Genomic DNA, 20,576 nt, shown 5'->3' on the forward strand with positions numbered 1-20,576 from the left:
TGCCTTGCTTCAACCATTGGTAAGTGAAAATCAGGTTTCATTTTGTAGTTTTATGCAATGTATTGAACATTCTCTAACCTTTTCTCTTTATTTTCCTTTTGTCTGTGGGTTTTGATGCACCGAAAGATATGTAGAGAAATGTTTTTTCCATTTGACCAATCTTGCACACCACAAGAACCCCCTACGATTGTTCTCAAAATGGTTTAAATTTTAGGAAAAGGTTCAAGGATATTCATTGGCTTTCAATCGAACACCAAGTGTTCGATGAAACTACTCAATGAGGTAATAAATGTTCCTTCACATTTGATCCATGAATTTGTTTTATTTTGATGAGAGGAGGGTTTATGTCATTGATTATTTGAAATGACGTGGCTTTTTGTGAACCGATTTCTCATTAGAGAATGGTTTTTGATTTCCCATTTTGATCTACAAATAAGTATTCTAAGATTTGAATTCCCTCTCAATTTACCACAACCATGACAGTTACCCCAAAGATTTACTAAAAGATCCTATTTTCTAAAGATTTGAATTCCAATAAACAACTATTCATATCCTTAAATAACCATTAATTTCATCTTCATAATCTGCTTGTAGCTTTCCATATACATGTAAGTGGTGAACTAGACATTGGTAACACACCTTGTGTAGATTTTCTCATTTTTCGTGTTCCAACTATGACTTTTATGTTCAACAAGCTTTTAGCTTCAAAGTGGAATTCTTCCAATTTTTTGGTAAGAATTTTGTTTTTAATTTACTTACATATTATTTAATTTCAAATGCAAGCTTAAAATTTTTGGCAAAAAAGTCACAATTTAGTCTCTCAGATAAACTTTATGTTACGACTCTACTAAAATTGACATATTCTAGAAGGGGTAAAGGAGGTAATTCAAGCAATTACAGTGTACATCTATACATAGAGGCAAATCTGTTTTTTTTTCTTTTATGTTTCTTATGTGATGCAGAAGTCCTACATTGTGTTGATACAAGTTTGTGGTTACTTTTTTACAATTGATTATTGGTAGAATGCATTTTTTTGGTGTTGTTGTGTTAAAGAAGTTATATGTTCATATTACTCCAATAAGTTCATTGCCATTCCCGGCAGCATTGTGGTGCCGTTGTGGCTCAGAAGTGTTGTGCTTCCGCCCTTTCAAGCTTCTGTCTCCATTGTATTGTACATTTAAATAAGTATGAAGTTTTAACTTACATCAATGAAGTGTTTTATTTTATAACTTTTAGTAATGTAGTTTACACATTTTTAAGATATATGTTTTATTGTTTACGTGATTTTAGTATTGTTATATAAAATAATTATCATGTTATCATTACACTCACAATTTGGTCAAGATCATGGGTTTAATTCAAAAGTTTGCAATTTTATAATAATATATATCTCGACCTTGGTTTTTGTTATATAAACATTAACGAATTATTCGAATTAATAAAATATCTATTAAAATTTCATAACAAAAAAACGTTTAATGCGAAGTGCTAATGTCTAATTTGATGCCTTGATTAATAAAATTTAAGTTCGCATTGATGAAAACTAACCAACTATACTGATAAGGTTTAGTTCAAATGAAAACTTAATCACAATATTTCTTAAAAATTGAATCAAAAAAAATAAATATAAGTAAAAATAGTGTTTTTCTATGGAATTATTCCAATTTCACTTTACAATAACAAAAGTGATGTTTTACTCGACAAACGTTTTTTCTTCCCATGCACTCCATTGTGGTTCCGTCATCATCTTTGTATATTCAACAAAAATTATGCAACAAAAGTAACGGTTTTAAAAATTTATGTTTGTCAATTAAATACTTACAGTTTACAAAGTTGCTTAAAATGGAGAACATATCCTAACAAAAACACCAACATATATCCTAACAAAAACACCAACATTGCACGGATTTCAAGACTATGGTGAGAAAAGATAAAGAAAAAACACAGTAAATAAATGTAATGTTTTGAAAAAAACTGATGAAGATCGCAACAATTTTTATGAGTTTCACCAAATTACTTTGTAATTAAATACATACAAATCACAAAGTTATTAAAAAAATACAATTTTATAATTCATATTTTTCCTAATTTAATGATATATTATTTTATTATATAATTAATATTTTTAATTCTATTTAAAATTAACACTCGTGGATTCCACGGGTTTTAACCTAGTATATAATCAAATCAACCGAAAATAATATCTTAAAGTAGCTATCATAATCACACTTTACAAAAGATATACACAAATACGTACACATATACACAGAAAACACATAAAACCATATCTTCCAATTGATTACACATAGAAATACAACAGCTCGATAAGAGAAACAAAAAATGCCTCATACCCCATGGCCACTGCTTACCAAAAACCGCTTAATTCTAATTATTTTTACGCAAATAAAGAATCACAATTAAACTTGCAGATGCTTGCATTATAAAAAATGAAAAATTAAGGGTAGAGTTAGAAATTCAGAAGTTACTTAAGCATCAAAACATATAATTTAAACATTGTGCATGACATGTTTTACTATAAATTTTTATATGATAATACCTTGTGGTTGTGATGGACTCTACCTTAGTTACGATTGAGCTTTCATGCTTCAAAAATTTTAAAATAAATTTTGTCGAACAATCGGTATGCAACTCACACAAGCTTTAGATGTAGTCGAATCTAATTAGAATGCAATTGAATATGATTACATACTATAAAAGATTTTTAGCTAAATAATATCAAACTTATAATTTTCATAACACACGTGGACCCAAGAAGTTTGGGTTGAGATTTTATGCATATAGAGAAAAATAAGATTATACCTGACCTAGACATAAGAGAGATGCAGAGTAGATAAACAAAGTGAGATGGAACCATCCATGTCAGTCATCTCAAAATTCGAAAATTAACAAGGTAATTTTATGAATAGAAACAACAAACAATTTAAAAATAAAATCCCTAAAAAAAGAAATCAACGAAAACGATACCATTAAATAGCTTATCAACGATTAAACGGAGATGTCAAGAGAATGTATAAATGGTCAAGAAGTATTTTTAATCACATAAAAAAAGCCATATATTATTAATTTTGGAAAGGATTTTCTTCTTTATATATTGCAATCAAGTTATCAATATAGATATAATTCATGAATTGGTTGATTTCCAAGGTATCCAAATGACGCATTAATTACCTTCTAATTTTAAGGGATTGAATTCAAATAGTTGTGTAATGTCATGCGGGTTTTAAGGAGGAAGGATAAATTCAATGGTTTACTTTGAAAAATTCGAAGATGACATGTGAACAAAAATGAAGTCTTTTTTTAAGTAAGGGGGTAAAAAGTTATTAAAGAATGATAAGAGATAATTTGTTGGATATGAGATATTTGAAATATAACTGTACGGATCTAAATCACTGTAAGAATCTGAATCTAAATCTCAAAGTCAGATATCCGAGTTTTCGGATAATTTTGGACCGGATAGTCACATATTCAAATTAGATATTCGGATTCAAATATTTTTTTACATCTCCATTCACAAGAGCTCTCGCATTTTTTGATTTTATAATTTTATATAATTCTCATTTGCCTTTTTGGCTTATATCAAATAGCCAATTGCTCACCATTTTTTTTTTTTTTTAACAATAAATATTCATTGGACAAAATTGCAAAAATGGTTTTTATGTTTACCAAAATTATATGATTTTGGTCCAAAAAAAAGTTAGTGATGCATTAATGATCTAATTTTGGATTTTTTTAGTGATTTTGGTCCTATTAGTTTGAAAAGACTATTAACCCTTTTTTTTTTCTTTTTTTTTAATTCATTTATTATTTATTATATTGAAAAACAGATAATTTACTTTAAAATATGATCATTCATCCCACTCCCACACCTACAACCACCACCACCACCACCACTATTGTAATTAATCACCGTGTCACCGAGCACCATACAGTCATCGACTGTAATCACCTCCAATCAGACAAAAAAGATTACCAAAATTAAAACCAAGCATAAAAAAACCTACAGATCTTCAAATCAAAATCATATGTTTTCAAAAAAAAAAAGGGGGGGGGGGGGGATAATGACTTGAAAGGGTAACAAACTTTCGACTTTGTTCACATTTAGTTACTGAACTTTTTTCGTTATCTATTTGCCATTGAACTATTGAAACTGTTCACATTTTACCATTATGACCGGCTGTTACCGGTCATAAGGGTAAATGTGAATAGTTTCAATAGTTTAGTGGAAATAGATAACGGAAAAAAAAAGTTTAGTGACTAAATATGAGCAAAATCGAAAGTTCGTTTCCCTCTAAAAAGTTCAATGGCTAAATGTGAACAAACTTCCTATTATATTATGTTTTAGCAAATTATTTATTTTTATTTAATTGTAGCAACATTTGTTGATGAAGAAATCTATGCAATAAAAAAATAAAATGTAACATCCGGATTTCCAGGTATCATAATTTAAGTATTTTTCTTTTGAGTTAAGAAGAGAGACTCGACGAGTTGACACCTCAACTCGTCGAGTAAGGTCACGACTGATGACTCAAATTAATGAATGGACTCGATGAGTCAGTGAGGTGACTCGACGAGTCCGCGCTGTTGGCAGAAACCCTAAATCTTTGGGCCCGATCCATATTTAAAGGCACTTATGGCCTTCAATTGCGACTACCTTTCCCATAAGTGAGAACCCTAGCGAGCTTGATTGTGCAGAGTGAGAGGAAGAGATATCTTGAGCTTTTTGGTGTGATTTTGCAAGAAAGGAGAAGAGTTCCAGCAAGAAGGACCAAGGAAGGTTATTATTCTGAGTTATTCAAGCAAGGAGTTTCATTATGAGTGTAACATCCCGGAATATCAAGAGTAGAGTTGAAGGGCTAAAAGTGAAATTGTATGAGGGCAACTCGGCAAGTAGGGTCGCGACTTTGATCGCGTGTTAAGTGGCCTACTCGGTGAGTCCAAAGATGGACTCAGTGAGTAGGTGCTGAGTGGAGAAAACCCAAAATCCGGAGGATGAGCCCTATTTAAAGGACATTATACCCTCTCCCCAGCCTCTTTGATCTCCCTTGAAGTCCAGAAACCCTAGATACGTGATTGTGGAGGATTGGAGTGCATTTGGAGCTTGGGGAAATGATTGTTGAAGAAATCTTGAAGGAGAAGGGACTTGGATCAAAGGGCTTTGCAAGGATTCGGATTAATCTTCTCTTGGAGTTTCCTTTTGAGGTATTATTTCATTGTTTGAGCTGCTATTATCTAGATTCATCATTTTTGGAGGTGTTAGAGATCATATCTTTTGATGTATTGGAGTTGAGAGGTTAGATCTGAGGTTGCTACCTCAGATCTGGAATGGAGAAGGGGTTGAATGCATAAAGGTCCCTGTCTTTGAGAGATTGATGGAGGTATCTTGTCCCAAACCCAAACCCTAGAGTGAAAATACCTAGATCTTATTGGATTCACGTAAAGATTTCCACTTTACGTGATGGGTGGCCTTAGGAGGAGTAGATCTATGGTTTGTATCATCTGCATGGCTTGGAAAGCCTCTGTATGGATTCAGACCCGGTGGTACTCGGCGAGTCACATGGGTGGACTCGGCGAGTTGCTTGAAGAAAGACTGAAACTTGGCGAGTTGGAAGAACAACTCAGCGGGTTGGATGAAGATGGTCTGGAACTCGGCGAGTTGGAAGAACAAATCGGCGAGTAGGTTGAAGATAGTCGTAGACTCGGCGAGTCTGTTCTTGGACTCGGCGAGTCTGGTCGTAGGGTCCAAGTTTCTTTTGGGAAGGCTGTGACTCGGTGAGTCAAGGGATGACTCGGCGAGTTAAGTCGCGAATTGAAGGAGGTTCTGTGTATGGGGACTTGGCGAGTCATCGGGTTGACTCGGCGAGTAGAGTCAGTTAGGGGTAAACTTTGACTTTGACTTTGTCCAAGGGTTGACCAGTTGACTTCCAGGAGCATTTTGGTAATTGTTGGCTTTTGTGTTGGTGTTAGCCAGTGGTGGAGTTCGGGTCAGAGATTTCAGCAGCGTGATCTTATCCTTTCAGTCAGCATTTGCGAGATGAGTTATCCTCACTATATCAACAGGGTCTAAGGCACCAAGGCCGACCCTTTATCGGATTGAGATCCGGGTATCTGTTGTTATGTTATTGCTTTGATATGTTTGCATCCGGGTAGTTAGGATGGTATTCGTTAGAGACCTGGTTAAGGTCGGTATCCTAATATATAGGATGATGTTATGCTAGTGATCGGTTAGGTCGGTATCCTCTTAGAGTATGTTGTGTTACGTGATATGCTAGATTGGTTTGACTAAATATGAATTGTTATGTGATTGTATGTTTATGTGCACATGGTTGTTTGGATTGGAGTTGGGTTGAGGCGGGTCCTGCTTCGTGCTGTAGGCCAAGATACCCAGGGCGGACCGGTTGTTCCGAAGGCCCAGCGAGCGGTCCGGATAGGCTGTAGGCCCCACGAGGGCGGACCAGATGTGTCGAGGCTCGGAGAGTGGACCAGGCCGACTGAAGGCCCGATGTGGGCGGACCAGTCATACTGTAGACTTAGAGAGTGGACCAGGTGGGTTGAAGGTCCGGTGCGAACGGACCAACCACACTGCAAACTCGAGGGACATGACTGGACTAGGAGGGTGGACCAGGTGGACTGAAGGCCCGACACGGCGGACCAGTCTCACAGTAGACCCGATATGCATGGCTGTTCTGTGATTCGTTATGATATAGCAGGTTATGTATATGGTATATGTGGTTGGTATTTTGAGGGTATCTCACTAAGCTTTCGGGCTTACAGTTGTTGTTTAATGTTTTTCAGGTTCTTCAGGAGACTGTGGCAAGGCAAAGGCGTGATCGTACCGCTCCTCGTGTTTATGTTTTTATGAAATGGACCTAGGAATACTCTGATAATAAATGTATTGAAAACCTTTTTGTAATAACTTAATGAATTGGGATGTTTTTGAAAAGTTCAAATTTTGTTGAAATTTTTGGTCGTTACAATGAGGTACAAAAATGAACCCTTTTTCTTCCCTATTGTGTAGATTCCATTTTGGGGTTAGGGCTTGAATCACTTCATCTTTGGGGTTTTGAATGCCTCAAACTCCTCTTGCAAGTTTGTGTTATAGATCTGGACCCTTCTAGGTCCAGAGAGCCGAGAATATGAAGCTTTAGTAGAGTAAACCTTGGGGTTTGAAGTTAGGAATTTGGACCCTTCTAGGTCCAGAGAGCCGAGAATATGAAGCTTTAGTAAAGTAAACCTTGGGGTTTGAAGTTAGGAAGCATTTATGGGATTTTTATGGTATATATAGTTACTTTCATGGGTAGATGGGTAGATGAAATATGTTGCGGATGAAACATGGGTAGATGAAATAGTTGGTGTGTGATGAAATAAAATGATAAGAGATAGGTGATGATAATTAGGTAAGGAGATACCATAACCTTAACCAGAAATGTGGCGATGTAGTCATCTACCAGAGTATAGATGACGACTACAGACTATTCTAGACAACCTAGTAGAAACACCAGCAGGCCCATAACTTATAGGTGATGAATTACGAGTTCAGACGATGTTGTAACTAAGTATTCATGCGATAATACTCTAACCCCTTACTATGAATTACGAGTTTAGACGATGTTGTAACTACGTATTCATGGGATGTCACAAAATCCGCATGCCAAACCAATGGTCATAATTCACATCAGTGAGAATGGTTCATGTTTTTGTAAAACCAAAATCAGATTGGAAATTCTGATTTTTTATTTTGGAAAATGTCAATCCATTGGTTTTTTTATTTCGGTTTCAGTTTTTTGTTTTTTTTAAATATATTTTCAGGGTTTTGTTTATTTTTATTATTATTATTTTTATTTCATAGATTTCTTCATCAACAAATGTTGCTACAATTTAACAAAAATAAATAAACTTTTTTTTGTTCATATTTAGTCACTAAACGTTCTTTTGTTTCTAGTCATTAAACTTTTTAGAGGGAAACGAACTTTCGATTTTTTTCATATTTAGTCACTAAACTTTTTTTTATTATCTATTTGCCAATAAACTATTGCACTATTCATATTTTACCCTTATGACCGGCAATAGTCGGTCATAAGGGTAAAATGTGAACAGTTTCAATAGTTCAATGACAAATAGCTAACGAAAAAAAGTTTAGTGACTAAATATGAAAAAAAATCAAAAGTTCGTTACCCTTTCAAGTCATTATCCAAAAAAAAACACAACTCTCTATTCTCTAAATCCATTAAAAAAAAAAAAAAAAAAAAAAAAAAAAAAAAAAAGACAAACCATCCATCGATTAAAAGCCTCATCCAATTTATCAGGTCCGTCTTCTTCCCCCATCTCAAACTCTCACAGATGATGAATCCCACCCCTCTCGCCACCTGTGCATTCATTCCTCACCTTCTATGTATGCGATGCAACCCCGTTTTCCCCTCCCAATAAAAACCTGCAAAACAAGTTATGTTAGGCTAAACCTATAAAAATTTGAAGAACACAACACCGTAAAACATAATAGGAACATCTTCACTATATGCCTAGCAGGTTTAAGCCAAAGACAGAGACAATGATAAGAATTCACGATCCCTGGTGAACGATGAACATCCAAATCAAAGAGAATCTAACGCCATTAGAAAATGATTTTAAAATCAGCGATTTTGTAGGAATATATTTTGCAGGCCCTTTCCATGCCCTAGATTTTTTTCTCCAATCAAAAATTACAAAAATTGGCTTGCAGGTATGTCTGGTTCGCATCATTTTTTGGGTTTTGAAAGTGCTAGTGCTTGGGATCAATTTGCAGTTCCTCAGCTTGGCATCGTCTTGCAGGTCCTCTAGAAGACATTGTTTTGCAGCCACTATATCACCTTCAAAATCAGTGGATGTATGGTATAAATCAATCTCGTTCGCCGGTATCGGAGGAAACAAGGTGGGATGAAGGAGGCCGGTAGCAACATAGTGAGTGACGGAGGCCGGTGGCACCGGAGGAAGCTAAGGTCGCCGGTGTATGAGGTATTTTCTTGGGTTGGTTTTATAGGGAACAAAGGTAGAGTCGTAGAGGGGAAGGGATTAGAGGGTCAGGTTAGATCGAGTTTTTAATTCTTGATTTTTTAATTAAAATAATAAGGAATTAATTAAAAGAAATTCAAAAAATAATTATCGAAGGGTATACTTTTCATTTCATATAGGACATAGATCAAAAACACACAAAAATAGAAACCATAGGGACCAAAAGGGACAATGACTTAAAAGGGTGATATATTTTTCGATTTGTACACATTTGGCCACTGAGTTTTTTTTTCGTCCACATTTACCTCCTTCAACTTGTTAAACTGTACACATGCAATCCTGATTACCAGTTACTCCAAGTTAGTCGGGAAAAACAACTTAATATGGTAATATATTTCTCATTTTATACACATTCAGTACTTAATATTTTTGTACACATTTAGTCCTTAATATTTTTTTGTTTCAAAGCAACTCATTTTTGTTTTTGTACTCATTCATTACTTATGAATGATTTCTTTAGGTTTTTCTCACGACATCTTATGTGGGACAATCATTGATGAAGTGTGTGAGGTTGTTGATGTTTATGTTAACGTCTCATTTTCACAAAAAAAAATCATTTTTAAATAAGGCAAAAGTCCCTAATTATAAATTCATTATTAAGAAAAAAACGTTTATTCCAAAATACATTTATTGAAAATCAAAGTAATATAAGAAACGTGGAATCCTCAATACTGTTGATGAGTGTGTATAGTCATGCATTTGTCTTCCCACTATCAATGATACAACCTGAAAACATAAACAACTGGGCAAACATAAAGTTTAGTGAGTGTTCTCTAAAAATACCCGATACAACAAACATATTATCATGCATAACGGGCCCACACTCATCAGATTGGAATACCTTGGCCCAATCAGTTATCGGATTGGAATGCCAACATGCAACAAGTCCAATCAATCATCGGCTTGGAATCACCAGGGTTTGTGGCATGCCGCCTTAACCCAACCGCTCTTCTCGAGCCTCTGTGCCTACGGCTTACAGCTGGCTCGCACCAGGTATCTTGGCCTACAACATATAGCAGGACCACCTCAACCTATCTCACCACCGTATGACTATCCCACGTAAGATGTCGCGAGAAAAAACTTAAAGAAATCATTTATAAGTAATGAATGAGTATAAAAACAAAAATAACTTATTTTACAACAAAAAAATATTAAGGACTAAATATGTATAAAGAGAGAAATATATTACCCTAATAAGTCATTTTTACCGGCTAACCTGAAGTAGTTAGTCATAATGACAAATTTTGTACAGTTAACAAGTGGAAGAGGTAAATATGGATGAAAAAAAAAGATCAGTGACTAAATGTATACAAATCAAAAAATATATTACCTTTTTAAAAAGTCATTACGTCGTACCAAAGCCACACAACGATGGGTGCATCTCCAAGCCTTTTGCACAAAAAAAAATGTAAATCATACATACTTATAAAGCTAGTATTTTTTCTTGAATCTCATGCATTTGAAACCCCATTTTTTAACTTCCTCAAACCACATTCATTTGAAACCCCTTTTTTAACTAATGCAACTCAAAAGTTTTATAACTTATATTATGTTTAATTAGCATTTAGTGAAAAATTTACTATAAAAAGATCAATCTTTTGGGAATACATGCATACAAATCATATACAAATTTCACAAAGAAGACAAACTTAAAGGTTTTTGTGTTAGGTTGAGGTCTTATGACCACTTTTGGAGATATGCTATTATATTAGAGCTTTTAATTTGTTAGTTTGTTATACTAATTCGTCAAGATTGTGGGTGAATGTATCATTTTTACTTATAGTTTGATCGCGTTATATTTTTTTCCCAGTAGTATAAATTAGACCATTCAAAATCGTATGTTTAGAGATATTTGGTTTTCTCAAACCAAACCATTCAAAATCATATGCTTAGAGATATTTTGTTTTCTCAAACCATATTGATTGAAACCTACATAACTTTTTATATTCCTTAATTAATAACATTTATAATATTTATAAATTTCTAATAATTTGTTGCATTCTCTTATTATATATGTAGTTATATTAGTATATTTTTCTTTCAAAAAATCGTCATTTGGTTGAAGATATTGTGATTCAAAAGTTTTCATATAGTTGAAGCATGCACGATCTAAATATGGTGATTTGAAGAAATGGGTTATGTTGTATTGATTATAATTGTAATATGATTTTTCTTTCAACCCAAACAAATGAAGTTTTTCTATTCTTTCTTTATAGTTTCTCATTTAATCTTTATGTGATTTGTACGTATTACTCAATCTTGAATGTGACTCTCCAAACATCAATGTTTTGCATGGAATATCTTTTTGATTCTTCTTTTTCAAGAAAAACATTTTGATTGCAGGTTAGTGAAGAAATGTCATCAAGTTTGTATGGTTGAATGGTGTTAAATGAAAAAAGAAGATTTAGAAAACGGATATAGGTTTTTTTGTTTGAGCAAAGTAGACTAATATTAGTTTTTTCTTTTGATTTAATTGTATATTTATGTAATATTTTTATTTATATATTCAACCACCCAAAGTTTTTATTTATTTGATTGTAGTTTTTTTATTTTGATTATGTTTATTTTCTATTATTTTTTTGTTAGGTTATCCTACACAACATATTTACAAGACAATGTTTAAAAGATAACATAAATTTTAACTATGATTGACTTATCATGATATTTTCTTCATATAAAGTAATTTATCCATATTACTACGACAAGAATTACATATGATATTTACGAAAATATATATATTATGTGATTTGTTTAACATATATATGCACCTTTGTATGTTATAAATTTATAATAAAATATCTTTATATTTAATAATTAAAAGGATTGAAGCATCTAAACCAATTATTTATAATAATAATAATAATAATAATAATAATAATAATAAATACACATTTTCATGTACCACATTCATTTGAAACTCACACTACAACTTAAGAGTTTTCTAATTTATATATATTTATTAATTACAACTCAAAAGATTTTAGCTTATGATTATTAATTAGTAATCACTAATAATTTTTTATTTTTTATTTTTTTATAAGGTTGTAAAGTTTTACTTATCATTAATGTATTTGAAAGAGATTTGTGATTTAGAAATGAAAAATTAATATAAATGTTATAATAGATGTTTTAGTGTTTTTATGTTAATTTGGTAGAAATTATTATTTTAAATATATAATTGTATTGTTGCGCAAGGATTCGCCAGTTACCAAGTTAGACAAATATACCAAGCGTTTTTGCAATTTAGTGAACATTCATGCATAAATTTCCACCACTTCGCCATGGTATCTACCGAACCCGAACCTAAAAACCGACCCGGTTCATACACATGGCATGACAAAACGCCATTACAACAACGATTAACACGATTAAGTAAACAAATTCATATCAGAATCAGTAGTTTATTCCTCCTAGTAGTACTTGCAGTGGCGGTGCCGGTGGCAATAGCAGCGGTGTTGTCACCCACGACCCAGCACCAACTCATCATCCTCCTCCTCGCCGCTGCCGGCCATACCAAATGACTGTTTCATCTTATCAGCAGCACCTTGTGCCATACTCTTCACTTGCTCACCTGTCCGCTTCATCAACCCTCCGGTCTTCTCTTTCCCGACCGCCGCCGTCTCTTTTGTAGACTGATCCATCTGCGACGCCTTCTCTTTTACCTCTCCGGCCTTCTCCGACATGTAGCTGCCGGTCTGTTTGGTTTCCTCTTCAGCTTGGCCTTTGGCTTCACCGGCTCTGTAACGCTGATTCTGAGACGCCATTTTTGATCTTGAATATATTTTGATTTGCAGAAGTAATGATTACGAGGAAAAGAACGGAGGATCAGGCAGTATTATATAGGAATGCATTGGGACTAAGAAGGTGACAGGTGTCCTGGAGGTTGACGCGTGTGGGGCACACGTGGCTTGCTGGATTTTGATTCGTCCATGGTAATCCATGAATAATTGAGCTCTGTTTCTTTGGAGCATCTACGTCTAACTTTGCTACGATAGTTTTCTATCTCCTGCAACTTCCATGAGTTCATACATTATGATAATTGTGAGTTTAAATTTTACTAATCTATACAAGAATCTCACGTTCTTAATTGAAATCATACATTTTAGATGAAATAACTTTAAATAAGCCCAATACATTTCTTCAAAAATTAGAGCACAAGAGTACACAGTTTAATAAAATGGCTAAACAAGAAGAAATATTTAGTTGGTGTTCAACTGATTCAATTTAATTTTAGTGAGATGTCTAGTTGACAAATAATGGATTTCGAGTTCAATCGAAAAAAGCAAACTAGCTTTAATTTTTTTTAAATATGTTACATTCAACCCTATGCAATTTAATGCAATGCATGATAACAATTAAATGGTAAATTTGTACCAAAAGTGGATTGTTAGGATATTAATCGGATAAGTTTTATAAAGTTGAATGCATCTTGCCCTTAGTTAAGAGTCAAAAGTCTAGATACATTATAGGAGAGAATAACATAGAATCATAAAGTCAAAGTTTAGAGTTTGTATGTCGTGACATATTTGGAGTCTCTGTCTATCTATGGGTCTACGAGTTATGACCTTTTGTGTTGGATCATAATTCAAAAGGACAAAGAGTGCTTAAACTAAACTCTAACACCTTGCTAGAATCTTGGACTTTACACCTTAGCTTTGACTCAACTTTGGCTTGGGCTCGACCTTAGATTCTGCTTGACCTTGGGTCTTCACACATATTTTGTTAGCTAAAATGCTTTAAATAAGCCTTCAAGCTATGGTTATAATTCTAGTGACTTTACATTTTTTTATCTATTAAAAATAATGTACTTTTACTCGGAGCCGGATGGCATCATGGCACACACATATCGTAAATCATGATAACAATAATTATTTCATATAAATATACATGAACGCAGATAAATAACATGTCGAATCCATTTAACTCGTTTCTCTTTTGACTAGTTCTTTTATCTAATTGACTCGTTAAAGAAAAAATATTATCATTCATATATAAGACATGTGTAGATTGGCACCTCCTTTATACATGTAACAGCAGATATATTGTGACAGTTTCTTTTTTCTGTAACAAATCTTCTAAAACATAAAATACATATATAAGGATCAAAATCAATATCTAAGGTTTTGGAAATGAAATCGAAACGACAACTCAAGCCCTTTTGTACTATTGACTTGGTATTTTTAAAGCTAAATTCCATTAAAAAAAAAAAACATTGTAGCTTGGTACTCTGATTTTTTATTTAATCATTAAAGTAATATTTTTCTGATTTAACCATTAACTTATTTATTTTATTATTTTAATATAAGGTTTTCAGTTTATCATAAAACTTTGAATTCTATAAAAAAATTTGGGTTAAACACCCAAAGCTTTTTTTTTTTTTTTTTTTTTTAATGATTTAACCACATAATCTTTGATATAAAAACCAATTTTAATTGGAATAAGAGGTTTTATTAATTATATTACATGAATTATATTTGGGTTAAACACCCAAAGCTTTTTTTTTTTTTTTAATGATTTAACCACATAATCTTTGATATAAAAACCAATTTTAATTGGAATAAGAGGTTTTATTAATTATATTACATGAATTATAAGCATATAAAAAAATATTGTAATATCTTTGACGAATAAATTTATCAGTCGACAACTAAACAAAAACATTCAAAACATCTGTATGGAATTTACTTAATATATTTCTTAGAAATATTTTAGTATACATTGATTGAAAAACTTATATTCATTTGCATAGGAAAATCATATCCGTTCGAAATTAAAGAAATTGAATGATTTTTTTTCTGAACATGACGATGTATATCAAAATTACTTTAGAGGTTTAGTAGAAACAAATCTAGGGTTTCGGAATGGATTATCATACCTTGATAAAGTTGCCTTTTCTGTAATAAAGTTTCAAGAAAAATAATAAATAATAAATAATAATAAAAAATCTAAAGTTTTGGTGGTTAAATTGTAATACAAAGTCTCAATTCGTTGAACCGGAAAAAAAAAAATCCAAAGTAGAGTAATGTTGTAGAAATCAAAGTTTTATGATCACCATCAAACTGCTTGTACTTATTTACATTTTCCTAATGTTTAAATCAAAAATATGTTTTTCATTGGTTAAACGGAAAATTAAATTTCGAACTGTAATGGTTTTTATGGATTTTGACCTAATTTTAAGTGTGTATAAATACAATTTTTGGTTGGTTTTGATCGAAATAACACTTAACAACCTTAGTTTTGATAATTAATAAATGGGTAAATGTCACATAGCTCAACCAACTTACTGGTTTTTGTTTAAATGATCCCTAAACTTAATTTTTTGTTTTTTAGGGTCATAAAGTGTGTGCTGACCAGTTTAAATGGTCCCTTTCACCGTTGAAAACCAATTGCTTATGTCACCTCTACATTTAAAGTTGATGTGTCACCCACATCAACATTATAATTTTAGGTTTCCTTAATGAATATGATTTTTTAACTAAAAAAAATAAAACTAAAATCATCCATCTTGTTCTTCTTCAACAGAGTTTTTTGTTGCTCCCCAATCACAGAATCCAACCACCCATCGGGACTCTACAGGTGCACTCTATGACTATACATTTTGATTTTTTTGGGTTTTGTCGGCAGTTCATCTCATCGATTCTGCCATTGCAAGTGATTGTCCGGTGGTCCGATCAGATCTTTGAAAAAGAAATCTCAGTGGTTGTTATGGAGATGGAGTCTTTGGGGATCAAACTAGAGAATTGATTCAACGAGTATCAACTTCTTAACCTCTTACATTTAATCAATGAAATGGGTATTGACTCTCAGGCGAGCTAAACGAGTCCTTCCATTCTGGAGATTCCAACCATTCCGACGACTACGGTTTCTTCTCCAATGGAACCTAATGCATCAGTCGATGTACTTTCCTTCATTATCACTATATCGTCATGTGGATCCCCATTATTAATAGCAACGTCTTCTGAGGGTGTGTGGTTAGTATAGAAATTTTGATAATGGAGATGATGTTTGTTAGTGGCTAGATTGTCTTCTAAGGGCGTAAGTTTGTTGATTGATTAGGTGGTGAAGGTGCAGATGGGGAGACGGATGTTGAAGTTTGGTAAGGGCGGTTGAAATCGATAAAGTGATTTATGGTCATTGTGGAAACATATTCTTTTGGTAGGGTAAGGATATTTATGGGGATGTATCCTAATGAACTTGAATCCTATTTGAAATTGGTAGGGTTCATGTGATCTAGTAGTCAAGGAGAAAGTGAGAAAGAGATAGGAGAGTCATCGCCTTTAGAACAATGGTTTGGTTCTGAACGATCCACCGACTTCTTTACTTTTGTACTTACATGGATATAAACTGAAACAAAGAATGCGGTGAAGATGAAACATAGCAGGCGATGAGTAGTCAACAAAGGGAAGGGTTTCAATTGGGGTCGGTGGACCTTTGATTCGCAGATTCAGATGAAGCCTCCGATTTAAGTGAATTCGATACCAGTGAATGCATGTTTTAGATTCTGGCTTCACGATACGGATTCACTGAAACAGGAGGAATTTGGATGTGGTTGCCGATGAGGTTTCATCTGGGAGAAAGGGAGAGAAGGGGTAGCCGACGTGAGGAAAAGAAATATACCCTCTTAACGATCTATCTTCTTCATGTTGATGATAAGAGAGAGAGAGAGAGAGAGAGAGAGAGAGAGAGAGAGTTTGAATTCCTTTTTTTTTATTACTCCAAAAGTAAAAATGTCATTTAATCCAAATTTAACCGGTGAAACCGGGAAAAATGAAATTCAATACATTTTTTAATAAGTCAATTCTAAGTTTTAAAACACAAACCGGAAAGTTGGTTGGACTACTATAAAAAAAAATATATGTAAGAGACCTTTTAAAACAAAACCGGAAAGTTGGTTGGATTACATTGACATTTACCCTTAATAAATCAAACCTTTTTGTAGTATTGAACTAGTTTGTTTAAGTATTTTCAAATGTAGAAAAAATTATAGGAAAACTCACATATTTTCAATCTTTTTTTTATCTTTTTAGAGAGATAAACGTCCACACTCCACACTACCCAAAATGTGACATGTCGTATTGTCGTGGTCTACTTTTCAGTTTTCACCATCTTCCATAAAAACAATGGCCACACTTTTCCAACAATTAACCATAAAGCTTAGGAAACCTCTCATTCTAACATGTTGACCAAGTTTACAACCATTAGATACATTAATCCATAAATCAGCATATCCAAACATTAAAATGCCACACGTTACCAAATCCACACATTGTGGTCTCCTTCCACAACCTCATAACTAACAATTAATCTTCATAAAACCTATAAATACACATTTCTTGATTCACTTGTAATCTTTAAACATATTTCAAAACAAATAAAGAATGAAAGCAACCCCTAGTCAGCAAAGTTTACTCGACTCTGATGGACAATGCAACGATGATCAATCACAATGTCAGGTAATTAAAATCGCATTTTATATCAATGTGTGTAGCTAGTTTTGGATCTGGTTATTATTAGGGTATGTACTTTCATAACAAAATAAAAATCAATAGAAAAAATTTCTTCAAATTCCAAGAAACACATGTGAATATATGACCAAATTTGTGTCCATGATTGTAAATTGTTGCTAGAATTTGGGGAGGGAAATTTACAAATTAATTTGGATTATAATTCGCAGTTAACCTGTCAAATGTATAAATTATAGAAGTTTAGCCAGAAATGTGACGGGTTCAAAAGCATATAAATGTAGCACAAACTATAGTAAGGTATTTAAAACCCGTCTAAATTGTTTAAAAGAAAAAAAAAAAACATCTCTATTATAATAATAATTTCTTTTAACAAATTCAATATATTAGTCTGATAAGAAACTCTAAAGAACATGTTTAAAGGTCAATACAACCATTCATTTTGGCACATAATTGTAGATGTTAATTATACTTGTTAACCTTCATGCTTGCAATTTTATCAATTTTCTTATTGCTATTTTATTTTGTTACAGTTGCGTAGAGATGGTCAGGGCGAATCCCAAGATTCTATTCTTGTATATCAGGTACTTTATGCAAAAACCAATTATTAAGGACGAAAATTATATATATGCCAAATACATATAATTTTTTTTTTTAAGTGAGCTAATGCATAAATGTGTGGAAAATGATCTCTCAAATCAGAGTAATTTTTTATAAGCTCGTTATTATTTAAAGTAAATGTTTTTTTACTGAGGTAATTTATTTTGTTTTTCTTTTTTGGAAAATTAACATCGTAAACAATTGTCAATTTTATTATATTTGGTCGTTTTTATATATCTTTGACTATTAACTTTTTTTTTTTATATTATTGACCACTAAAATTTTATTTTATGTTCATATTATCAATTTTTCTGTATACTATTAAACTCTTATTTTGTATCAATGAAAAAGTTGGAATGTAAATGCAGGCAGGGAATTCGGTGAAGACGATGGCACATGGAGCGGGGGATGTGGCTAGCGGAGCGGCGAGAGGTGCGATGGGGTTCGCACAGGGTGCCGCCATGGGAGCAACCCACTTAGCCCAAGGTGCGGCTTCTGCTGTCAGTAATACCTTTCACAACCCACGAAACCATAATTTGCACACTCGACTTCCCACCGAAAACCCACAAAACCCGAGATATTGATTACGATTTACGATTGATTAACTTCTTTGTTTCATCGGATCTCTTTCTTTTTCTGTGATTCATTTGATTTCATGTTGTATCTTATCTTCCCGACCAGAGATCGGTGAAGACATGCCGCTTAACGCTTGTTTCTATGGCGTGTGTTTTGTTGGAAGTGAAATTTCGTAAATTTGTTGATCAAGTGTATGTGTACCTTTAATTTTGAGTTTATATGAAGGGATATTTGGTTTTAATATTGAAAAATTAAAGTCATATAGTCATTATTACTCAATTATAGTAAAAAGAGGAATCTTTTTTTTCTTTCTTTTTACATGAAAAGTGAAAAAGAAATTGTTGTGTTTTGTTGGAAATGAAATTGGTAAATTTGTTGATGTAGTGTATTTGTATCTTTAATATGTCACGTGACAATCAATTAGCCCTTTCCAAGCTTCTTTTCCCGCCCACTCTCTGAAAGTGATTTTCCCAAAATGACCATGTGATTGCTTCAAAATCGGAAACTCTTCTATTGATTTCCTTAAATTTTGCCAATTTAAAATCTCCATCCCTAATCCCGTTATTTCTTCAACCTCTATGAGAAGTGAAATTTGAATATCGTTTTTGAAATCCCTAATTGTGGGCCTCTTTCTCCTTATTTCGTTTCTCTCTTGGTTTGATTGGTTCCATGATGAAATTCAGCTTGAGCAATGGTGGTAAAAGAATGGTATTAAAGTGGCAAGTGGTTTGTGGTCCTGGCAGTAGTGATAACACAGATGAGAAAGTGAGGTATACGACTATTTTCAGATAGAGGAGGTGGTAGGTAGAAGGTGATGGTGCTCAGTGGTTGGTAGTGGTGGTGGCTTAAGGGTTGCGATTGGTGGTAGTAATGGGTGTTACAGTGGTGATTTTGTGGTGTTTAGTGTTTTCGATGGTATTGGATCCTAGCGTTTCGTCTTCATCCTATAGATTTTTATGCAAAGAAACAAAATGGTCGGCTCAGATCAGCTTTTGTCTTGGTTTTATAACAAGGTGAATTCGTATTCTTCTTCTTAGTCTTTTCAATTTCTAACCCTATTTTCTGTCCATCTCGCTAAGATTTCTCCATGCCTGTCATTATTAACACATCTGCCCTAATCTCTCTTTTTCTCATGTTGTTGTAGTTCAACGCCTGTTAGCTAATGTCGAAGAAGTTAATGTTAGAGACAGGTTAGTCATGTTACTTACATTCAAATGGATAATTTTTAAGCATACACAGTCTTTGTTATTGATTACTTTGCCAATTCATATGACTATATTTTAAAATTAGGGCTTTTAGTATGATATTCTTAATATAATTAGGGCTTTTACAAGTTCTTGATAAACTAGAAATTCAAATCGAACATTCATAAACAAAAGCTTGCTTTTTAACAGTGCTAATCATAATTTTTACAAGAATCTCTGTGTGGAGAAAGTTAAAGTATTTATTTCCTTGTAATTAAAACTAAAGTACAAAGTTTCAGTAAGTGTTGATGTGTTAGATTCTTAAAAAAGTTTTTTATTTCACTCATTTGATTTGAAAAGAATTAGTAAAATTACTCATCTGGTATGTGGATGAATATAAAATACTAATCTAAATCAACCTAATTTTCTGGTAAGTTGGTCAAAAAAGCTTGAGACAATCTCACCAGTTTGTTGTGATTTTCTTAAAAAAGTAAAATTGGAAATCAAAGTAAATAGATGTGCAAATGAAAACTATGCAATCTTATCACGTCAGAATAAATTTCTTAAAAAATTGTAATTTTTATGTGCTTATTAAAGGCATAAATACAATAAAGCTTTCATGTTTAAGTGGTATCATAGGTATTTGTGTCAATTTGACATTTCTTACGTTTTTGAGGGGGTGGGGGAT

General features: G+C 33.0%; 2 protein-coding genes across 2 annotated transcripts; one reads left to right on the plus strand and one right to left on the minus strand.

Annotated features, from left to right (window-relative positions):
• Nucleotides 1-12,288: 12,288 nt before the first annotated feature.
• Nucleotides 12,289-12,862, minus strand: LOC144997642 (uncharacterized). Its single transcript, XM_078957526.1, has one exon. It carries the CDS (start codon nt 12,828-12,830, stop codon nt 12,525-12,527), a length of 306 nt encoding a protein of 101 aa, XP_078813652.1. The 5' UTR covers nt 12,831-12,862; the 3' UTR covers nt 12,289-12,524.
• Nucleotides 12,863-17,425: 4,563 nt separating this feature from the next.
• On the plus strand, nt 17,426-18,924 carry LOC144998871 (uncharacterized). The gene is made up of 3 exons (XM_078958600.1): nt 17,426-17,519; nt 18,062-18,112; nt 18,497-18,924. Exons 1-3 carry the CDS (start codon nt 17,445-17,447, stop codon nt 18,710-18,712), a joined length of 342 nt encoding a protein of 113 aa, XP_078814726.1. The 5' UTR covers nt 17,426-17,444; the 3' UTR covers nt 18,713-18,924.
• Nucleotides 18,925-20,576: the final 1,652 nt, after the last annotated feature.

The sequence above is a fragment of the Lactuca saligna genome, chromosome 5, assembly GCF_052625555.1.
Source record: "Lactuca saligna cultivar CGN05327 chromosome 5, ASM5262555v1, whole genome shotgun sequence".
In the NCBI taxonomy this organism is placed as follows: domain Eukaryota; kingdom Viridiplantae; phylum Streptophyta; class Magnoliopsida; order Asterales; family Asteraceae; genus Lactuca; species Lactuca saligna.